Raw genomic sequence first — 10,334 nt, forward strand, 5'->3', positions numbered from 1 at the left:
ATACAACATGGACAGGTTCTCTATGTATATTTTTAGTGGCAACTTTATTTCATTGTGATTTCTTCATATGGAGATTGAAATTGGATATTGACTTTTTTGTAATTTTTTACAGTAGGCTATGTGTATTTTTAATATGTACAATTTCTTCTCATCATTACATCATCAAACATATATTTTTTTATTAATTATAATTATGATATTCAACAAAAAAGGTTGGGTATTTATACTTCATTGCCATCATATATTTGTGACATTTATACTTCCTTGCAAGATCAATCATATTTGCTACTTGAAACACTCACTTGATATCTCTTTTTGTCTATTTTCTTGTCTTTGTCCACTGGGTGAGAAAACAGCCCTTTTAGAAGTCTATGTCAAATACATGTATATCTTTCCATGCTGACTTTCCATGGATTTCATATGTAAATACTATGTGTAAACAGTCACCTGTCAGCTGTGTGGCATTAACTTAGACATATAAACTCACACATTTACATTTTAAAAAATATTTTCATTATGTGAATGTGGTACTGAAGCTCAGGTAAGTTAACAATTTACAAAATCATACAAGGATCCTTAATCAGGGTATGAATCTTCAGACCCTTGATTTCATGCTTACCTCTTTTCCCTCATATATTTTTAGTTTTATTACACTGCAATGAAACATGAGGCAACATGTCTTTCTTGGAGTTTGTCTGTTGTGTTTTGCTTTAGGATATTTACATCTATTGTGCTTTTGTTATATCATTATTTTCTCATGACAAAAGTTTAATGCTTCCTTTTGTGGGAAAGGAAGATGACCACTGTGTCTGTGGATGATTGGCTTAAGTAAGAATCCGATTTCTCATACAAAAGTGTACAAAATGCTTTAGAGAGCTTTTAGCTGAGTGAGCAGTGTCTTGGTAGAGAATAGACTGTACAAAGTTTACTACTATGAACAAACTATCACAAGATAGAGAGTAATTTGTGAGAACAAATGTACTGAAAACAGCCTATAAGAACAAAATCCTAAAATAAGAAACAGTCTAGTAACTGTTCTCCAATTTTTGTATTTTTAGATTTATTATTAACTGAAAGTGAATGAATGCATTCATAACTTCAGCTGGTCTACAAAATATATGGAAACAGTAAAGAGTGACCTATGTCATGCTTCTTGATTTTGATACCTGTACTATAGTCTTCAGTTGAGCAGTAGATTTCTTGCATACCGTATTTGGTTTAATCCCAGGTCATTGCTATTGCAACAATAGGATCAGACCACTCAGGAACAGCTGTTAGCTGTTTCCCTCTCCTCTGGAACATATGCTCCCTATTTGTTCTCAAGACATTGCCTGTGATAGTTTCAGACATTAGAAGACATCATTCTATGGCCAGTTGTGTTCTTCCTACTTTCTTTTTGTACTTGTGGTTTGAAAGGAAAATGGCAAGGACCCATTTAGATAATGAATCTATAAAGTAAATGCAGAGATTGCTTACAACATAATCAGGCAGGAGTCAGAAGAAGTGGGTGAAGTAACATTCACAGAGAACAGAGAAGCCTCGGAGGTGCTGGTGGTACTCAATTTATAGAGATACATGGTGCCTTTAAGATAATTGCCCTATGCAGATGGAAGTTACATTATTTATATTTATGTTTGTATTAAGAGTGATTTTTAACACTCTAATAAAGTACTTACTTTGGTCAGGGTCTCTATCAAGTAAATAATATATTAACCCCTAATCAAAGACACTATTAACCCCTAATCAAAGACACAAAATAACACTTTGATATTTTGGATTATTGTCCAAGTATAACTGTCTTATCTAGGTAATGACTCACTGAGAAAATATACTGGGAAATCTAGATGTTTACCAGGGTATGAACTAGTCTTGTTTAACAATTCTGCATCAAATATGGGTCTGTTGAGTAAATATCAGTCATTGTTCTGTACATGGTGTGCTGGCTAGTTTTATATCAACTTGATACAAGCTAGAGTCATTTGGAAAGAAGAAATCTCAACTGAGAAATTGCCTTCACCAGATTGGCCTGTTAACAAGCCTGTTTGAATTTTTTCTTTTTGGTCTGATGGTTAATGTAGAAAGGCTTTGTTCTCCTTGGGCAGTGCCACCTCTTGGCAGGTGTTCCTGGGTTCTATAAGAAAGCAGCTGAGCTAGCCATGAAGTGCAAGCTAGTAAGTAGTCATCCTCCCTGGTCTCTGCTTCAGCTCCTGCCTCCAGGATCCTTCCCTTATTTCTCTCAGCAACAGATTGTTATCTAGAAGTGTAAAACCTTTCTACACTAAGTTGCTTTTTATTTAAGTACTTTGTTTTGAAATTATAGCCACATCATTTCCCTCTCCATTTCCTCCCTCCTCTACCTCCTCCAATATATTCTCTCTTCCATCTTTTTTCAAATTCATCATCTCTGTTTCTTTGTTTATGCATACACACATACACATACACATACACACTTGTGTGCGTCTGTGTGTATGTGTATGTGTATGTCTGTGTGTGTGTGTGTGTGTGTGTGTGTGTGTGTGTTTATGTATGGAAATATAAATGCTAAGTATAAAAGTGAAACCTGTCCTGTCTGTGTAAATATGAGTTACATGCACATTTTCCAGGATGATCTTTTCACACTGGATAACCAATTGCTGTGCTCTTAGATGGGAAGGCCATTTCTCCCTCTCTGCTCTCAGCATTCCTTAGTTGACTCTAGTGTTTTCTCTAGGGTTTGAGAAGCACTGATCTTTCCTTAATCTACATAAGCACATCTATTGATATCATCTTTGTTCAGATCATGGTTAGGCACCATGTTGCTGAGACTTCATGGGTGTAGCTTCTGACATTTCTGGGATACATAATCTCACAACAAATTCCCTGTTCCTCTGGCTCTTACAATCTTTCCACCAGCCCTACTGCAATGATCTTGAGCCTGCAGTAGTGTGTCATAGAGGTATCATTTGGGACTTGATCTAGCTCTGCATTTTGATTGTTTGTAGTTTTTTTTTTTATAGTGGTTTCCATGTGTTGCACAGAGAAGTTTCTTTAATGAAGGTTAATAAGTTCACTTAACTATGGGCATAAGAAGAAATATTTAGAATCTAGTTGATGTAGTGGGTAGCCATTCCAGCTTTGATCTGAAAGTTCCAACCCCCATTGAGGCTTCAGTAACTGTCACACCTACAAGGCGGGGCCAAGGAAGGACCCTGAAGACCCGAGATCCGGATGTGCCGGCCGTCTTGGTTCCTGGACCCTGGACGCTGGAGGTAGACCGAGCCGAGTTCTCCAGAGAACACCGCCAGACTGCCCCACACTTTTTCCAGACCCTGTAAACTATCCCTTCACTTGTGAGTTACCCCACAAAATAAACCTCTCTTTTAACTACGTGGAGTGGCTTTAATAATTTCACCAATAAGTTAGGGTTTATGCTGGTTTAGTAAAGTGGCATTTGTAGATTCTCCTCTACAACCTCACTAGCTCTGAGTAGTTGGCAAGGCTTCTACTACTGGATATGATTTTCCTTTTATTGAGTGGGTCTTGAATCCTATTATAGAATTGTAGGATACTGCCGATGTATTCATGCCACTGTTATACCAATCAAGTTATCATGTCCTGCTAGTCATTGTTGTGGTTTACTGACATCATAATTGGATAGAACTGTTGCTTGCTTCCCTCCTTTGGAAGCTTGCATGGCACCTTCTGGTACCATTAAAGCTATTCCTTAGGGTCCTAAAACTATTGAATCAAATCTAGTTTTGAGTCTCTGGTTTCTGTGTGGAAGTGCATGGTTCCTTAAGCAATAAAGGACTCACTTTCCAACTTGGGGATGGAATGGCAATCATCAGCTAAAAGAATAGCTTTTAGTGTTTTGGGAGTCTGTAGCACAACCTATACCTACAACAACAACAAAAAAAAAATCAAAGTTCTTTTGACTTGCATTTTCCTTATTACTAAGGAGAATGAACATTTTTCTTTCTTACTTATATTTTTATTTTTTAAAATTGAATAGATTTGGATAATATTCTTCCCTTCCCAATGTCCTTCCAGATCCTCTCCCTTTTCTACCCCCCCAAATTCAAGTTCTTAAAAAGAAACAAACAAAAACTCAATACAACAATCTCCCAAATAAGAGAAGCAGATAAAATAACACTCAAACAGAAACAAACAAACAAACAACAGCAAAATAACAACAACCAAATCCACCAAACTGTAACTAAATAAAAACACAAAAAAAAACCTGTGGAGTCAGTCCATTACAAGTTGGTCAGCTCCTCCTGAACATGAGGCCTGTCCTAGAGTGGTTCATATACCCATGTGGAAGAAACTGATTTTTTTCTCTCAGCAGTTATAAATATAAATAACAGTTCTGTTGTTAATCATTACCCTAGTGGCTAGATATTAATTAATTAATTAATTAATCTTAATATAACAAAATAAAATATAATCCAAGAAAACAAAATATATACTCAGAGTACCTGGTGCAGAACTATACAGTACCTAAACATGCTGCTTCAGTCTCTGTGAGTTCATATGAGCTTTGCTCAGGTTGATTTAGAAGGCCTTATTTTCTTGGTGTCCTCTATGCCCTCTGGCTCTTACACTCTTTCAGTCAGCAATATATATTTGTTTTCTTGAACATCACTCAGGTGTTTATTCTTATCCTCTTGAGTTCATTTTTAATGTACTTGAAATGTTTGATAAAGTAAATGAGTTTTTTTTTTAAATTCTGTGTTTTTGAGAAGGACAAACATGGCATGTACTCACTCATAAGTGGATACTAGATGTAAAGCAAAGGATAACCAGACTACAACCCACAGCTCTAGAGAAGCTAGAAAAGGAGGAGAACTCTAACGGACTGACTCATGGATTGCCCTGGGAAGGGGAAATAGATGAAATCTCTGTGAGCAAACTGGGGTATGGGGGTTGGGCAATAGAGGGTAGGTAGGGGATGGGGGATGAGAACATAAGGGAATGTGATGGTCAAGCTGGAACAGGGACGGAGTGGAAGAGCAAGGAATGAGATACCATGATAGAGGGAGACATCAAGGGAACAGGGAGAAACAGGGTGCTAGGGAAGTTCCCAGGAATCCACAAGGATGAACCCATCTTAGACTACTAGCAATAGTGGAGAAGGTACATGAACTGGCCTACTCCAATAATTACATTGGTGAATACCCTAAGTGTCGTCATAGGGCCTCCATCCAGTTAATGATGGAAGCAAATGTAGAGACCTGCAGTCAAGCACCAGGCTGGGCTCCAGGTGTCCAGTCGAAGAGAGGGAAGAGGAATTCTATGAACAAGGGGCATCAAGATCATGATGGGGAAATGTACAGAAACAATCAAACCAAACTAGTGGAAACTCATGAACTGTGGACCAATAGTTGTGGAGCCTCCATGGGTCTGGACTAGGCCCTCTGCATTGTTTAGCTTGACCTGCTAAGGGGCCCCTGGCCATGGATTCAGGATCCATCCCTTCTGTATGAGTGAGCTTTTTGAACCCCAGTGCCTATGGTGGGACACATTACACAGCTTCGGTTGGGGAGGGGGCTTGGACCTACCTCAACTGAGTGTACCAGGCTCTGCCTGCTCCTCGTGGGAGTCCTTGCCTTGAAGGAAGTGGGAATGGGACATTTGTTGGGGGAGGGGAGGCTTGGGGACAGGAGGAGGGAGGAGAGAGGCACCTGTATTTGGTATGTAAAATGAACAGAAAATTTCTTAATAATAAATAAATAAATAAATTCTGGGTTTTGGGGTTCTTCTATATAATTCTCATTGGTAGTACTAGTGGGCTTGTGTGTAGCATTCTGTCTTGGTCTTTCATATTCTTAGTAGTGTTTCAAATTTTTTTTGCATTGTGACCTGGGCATGTGACTTCCTTTTTGCTCTGTGTCTGATTTGAGACTATTTGCTGCTAGGTTAGGCATATGCAGGATGTGTTACTACAACTAGACCAGAGATAGTCGGTGCATCTTGTTATGTTGTGTTTGGTTGCAATGTCTGGGAAGCCTGCTCTTTTCTGAAGAGAAACTGAGGAGTAGTGGATTTAGGGGAGATGGTAGAGGGAGAAACAGGGGGAAGTGGATGGAGGGGAGGCTGTTGTTGGGATGTGTTGCATGAGAGAAGAATCAAAAAATGGGGGGCTGTTGTTAACCTGAAAAAAATTTCCCTTTCTTTTCTTTGAAACTATGTCAAATTTTTCTACTATAGTGTTATTTAATGCTTAAGCTGTATTTCTATATTTAAAATAATATATGGTTTTTATTACAAAAGTACAAAGAATAAAAACTTCAGATACTGGCAAGTTTATGGATAAAAAGAAATCCTTATTCACAGCTGATGTGAATGTAAGCTAGTCTAGCCAACACAGAATGAGCACGGAAGTTTCTCAAAACCCCAAAACAGCTTGATAATAAGATCCACGACTCCTAGGCTTTAATACGAAGGATTCCAAGCCAATATGTCATAGAGATACCTGTATACCAGTGTTTATTGCAGAGCCAGTCATAACAGTTATGGTATAGACCAAACTAAATGTCCAACAGCAGAGAAATGGCTGATGAGAAGAAAGTTTTCAGCCATAAAGAAAAGCAAAGTTATATCATTTGCAAGAAAATAGATACAACTGTACATAATCATTCTGAGCAAATTAAGACTTTCTCAGAAAGGAAAATGTCATATATTTTTCTCTCATTTGTGATTCTTGGATTTTATATACATATATAAAACTGTGTCTGCATATAACATGAAAGTAGAAATGAAACTTTTCAAGGGAATAGAAAGGATTGACAAGAGAAAGAATTTGGAGAAGGTAAGATAGAAAAGCACAGGAGAATGTGATGCATGTATAACAACATGTTCTTGCATGAAAATATTCTTAGGTAACACAATATCACATACATTGATTATACACAGTAAAAATTTGAAAAACAATACATTTTAAAAATGTGTTTCAAATAAAACATCAGAGCTTCAGTTTTTAAATCTGATGAATCCCAGTGGCTACTCAAAATTCCCTCTTTGTTTTAGTATATTAAGGAAAATTTAGTTGATCAAATCAGAATGCCACCAGTACAACTGTCACAGAACCTAGGCGTTGTCCTCTCAAGATGATAGGATGACAGACAGTCATGTCTATGCTTTGAGCAAAGGATGTTTTTTGTATTTATGCATCAACTTCTTTTAGCAATGTTATGCAATTTTCATTGTACCAATCTTTCAGGTCTTTGGTTATGAATAGTACAGTAATTCTTCAGTATTTTATTCTTTGGGATTTTTTGGTATTCATAATTATTAAGGTCCTTATTAAATTTTCACCATTAGTAAATGGAAATTAGTATGCTGTTTATGCAGCTCAGTGGTAAAGTACTCACTAGCACAAGTGAAGGTATGGGTTTGACCCCATCCTGTAATCATAATTTCTCTAAGAAGCATTTGAAGCATTTAATTGAGAGAAGACTTCACTGTGGTTAATAATGAAGCTCTATAAACAGAATGAAAAATATACTCTCCTTATAGAGTACTAATAGGAAATAATTTTATGGCACTTCACAAATCTCTATAACTGGATTGAACATTGCCTTCCCTCCTTTAATAGACATAACTGAAAATCCCTCCTTAGGTGTGGTGAATAGGTTGTTTCTGCCCCAGACAAGTCTAGATTACTCAGCAGTTTTACGTGGCATCTATAGGTTCGCTTCCATGAGATCTATGTTTGTGTATAAAGGTTAATTACATATACTTTGACCTTTATTCCCCATGTTTGCTTAAGTTTGTTCACTGTTCATATTTATAATATTCTAATCATAGTTTTGTAACAACATTTCATTGGGAAATCAGGATACATGCATAAGTATATAAATTATATATATATATATATATTTACATAAAGTATACAATATGCAACCTTTTGATGAAATGAGAAGTCTATAATGACCTTGTGCTAATATAATGTAAAATATAGTTAGCACTCCTAGCCTATATTCCTTCTTAGAATTTTTTTTTCTGAGTAATCAGGTTTTACCCCAAGGATTAACACATAATAAGCAAGCACTCACAACTGATGTATTTCCTCAGTTTTTTTCTTGTGGAGAGGTTGCTAAATTACCCATGGTGGCCTTGGTCTACTGAGTGCTTCCTCTATTAAGCATGGATACATATATCTTTTAATGATTATTTTATATGCCAATCTCTTATCCTGACTATGTTGAAATAACTTCCTTGTAACACGAATCTTAAAAGGTCTTATAAAAAAAAAAACAAAGCCAGATATCAGGGTGAAGGTTGAAAAATCAGAGAAGCAGAGCAAGCCACAGGTACCACTTATTACCTAACCAACTCCACAAATCCTCAGACTGAAACCTCTGAGTCTTCAGAAAGTGTCTCAGGTGAAATGCTTTAGTTCCTGTTTCCTCACACCTTATATATCTTTTCATTGCAGTATATTTAGATAAGAAATAGAATAGAAAAAAATGGAAATGACAAAAAATGAAGAAAGCAAACTCTAAAAATATTAAAATAATATCTAGAAAACTCAAATTTCTTTTTATGATTAAAAAGGAAAGAGATTAGTTTTCATGATTATAACAAGGTTTTCTGCCAGTGCAAAACTAAAAAAAAAAAAAACATAAAAAGCAGAATGTTTTCTAGGAAAAAAAAAACAGTAAAGTTTTCTGCTGAAATTTTGCCCACAAATAAAAACTGTCTCTGTGCCCAAAACAAGAGGCATAAAGACCACCCTGTACAATCAAAAGTTCTTCTTGTTCAGGCTTTTCATCAGGGCAAATTTAATATCTCTGTTCCTCAAGCTATAGATTAAGGGATTCAACATAGGAACCACATTGGTATAAAAGACAGAATAGATTTTTCCTTCATTCATAGACCCAGCTGAGGAGGGTTTGAAATACACAAATGCACCTGAACCAAAGAACAGAGAAACAGCAAGAATGTGGGAGCTGCAGGTACTCAAGGCTTTGGACCTGCCCTCAGAGGAACTGATGTGGAAGATGCTAGAAAGAATGAAGCCATAGGAGATAAAGATAGTTGAAGTAGGAACAATGATGTTGATGCTCACAACAATAAAAATGACAAGTTTGTTGACATATGTGCTTGTGCAGGAGAGCTGGAGCAAAGGAGGAATATCACAGAAGTAGTGGTTGATGGTGTTGACATCACAGAAGGTCAGTCTCAGCATGCATGCGGTGTGAGCTACAGCATCAGAAAATGCAATAAAGTAGGAACCAAGCATAAGGCTCAAACATAATTTAGGAGACATGACAACATTATACAACAGTGGATTGCAAATGGCCATGTATCGATCATAGGCCATTGAAGTCAAGACATAACACTCAGAAATAGCAAAAAAGCAAAAGAAATAGACTTGAGTCATACATTTTACATAGGAAATTGTATTCTCCCTTAATATAAAGTTCACCAGCATTTGGGGAGTGAACACAGAGCAATAGCAGAGGTCTATAAAGGACAAGTTAAAGAGAAAAAAGTACATAGGAGTATGGAGGTGAGAATTCAGCACAGTCAGAGTTATCAAACACAGATTTCCCAATGCAGTGACCAGATACATTGCTAGAAACAGAAAGAACAAGGGCATTTGGAGTTCAGGCTGGTCTGTTAATCCTACCAGAATGAATTCAGTCACGAAAGAGAGATTTACTGAGTCCATTCTTCTCTAAGGGAACCTGTGGACACAGAACATTGAACTGCATTAGAGGATGATGCAGACCCTTCATGGGTTCTTTGTAACTGTGACAGATAATGTTGGGAATGTTTCTTCAAGCCTAGACTAATCGTATAGAATCAGCTTGTGCAGCCACAAACAATCTTAAGTCACAAAGCAACTGATATTGACTTTCATTATGATTTCTGAAAAATATCACAAGATAAAGAATATACTAAGAAGTATTCAACATTCATCCATCTCTGGTCTTTCCTCACCAGAGCCCTTCCTACAATAAAATTGGAGGGAGATATCTGGACAGTCGATGTTGGTGGCTGGTGTAGATTCACTTTTGCTGTGGTACTAATGAAAAACAGATGCCTAAATTAAATCTAAAAACTGAAGCGTGGCGAGAATGTTTTCTGTCTTCTTGTCACAGTGTCATGAATCTGGAATGTCTGAGTTCTAACCATGAAGGAGAACTCCATGGAGATGCTGCCAACTAACACCTCTTAATACTCTCTGATCGCCCTGAATTCTTTCATCTGCCTGTTTCCCTTGCCTCTCATTTTACCCAGGAAAAGGAAGAAACTTGCCAAAGCCCATCATATATTTAGAGAGATGTAAAGGATTTGGATAGATGGAGGGGGAATGGGAAGATCTCAGAGGAGTTGAGGGACAG

The 10,334-nt window shown here is 37.1% G+C and overlaps 1 protein-coding gene across 1 annotated transcript; it reads right to left on the reverse strand.

Annotated features, from left to right (window-relative positions):
• Window positions 1-8,725: 8,725 nt before the first annotated feature.
• On the reverse strand, window positions 8,726-9,658 carry LOC131914208 (olfactory receptor 8B8-like). The gene has a single exon (XM_059266797.1). It carries the CDS (start codon window positions 9,656-9,658, stop codon window positions 8,726-8,728), a length of 933 nt encoding a protein of 310 aa, XP_059122780.1.
• Window positions 9,659-10,334: the final 676 nt, after the last annotated feature.

Source organism: Peromyscus eremicus, chromosome 7 (genome assembly GCF_949786415.1).
Source record: "Peromyscus eremicus chromosome 7, PerEre_H2_v1, whole genome shotgun sequence".
In the NCBI taxonomy this organism is placed as follows: Eukaryota; Metazoa; Chordata; class Mammalia; order Rodentia; family Cricetidae; genus Peromyscus; species Peromyscus eremicus.

Excerpts from the sequence above, each read along its gene's own strand:
- LOC131914208 (XM_059266797.1), bottom strand. The coding sequence starts at position 9,658 with ATGGACTCAGTAAATCTCTCTTTCGTGACTGAATTCATTCTGGTAGGA.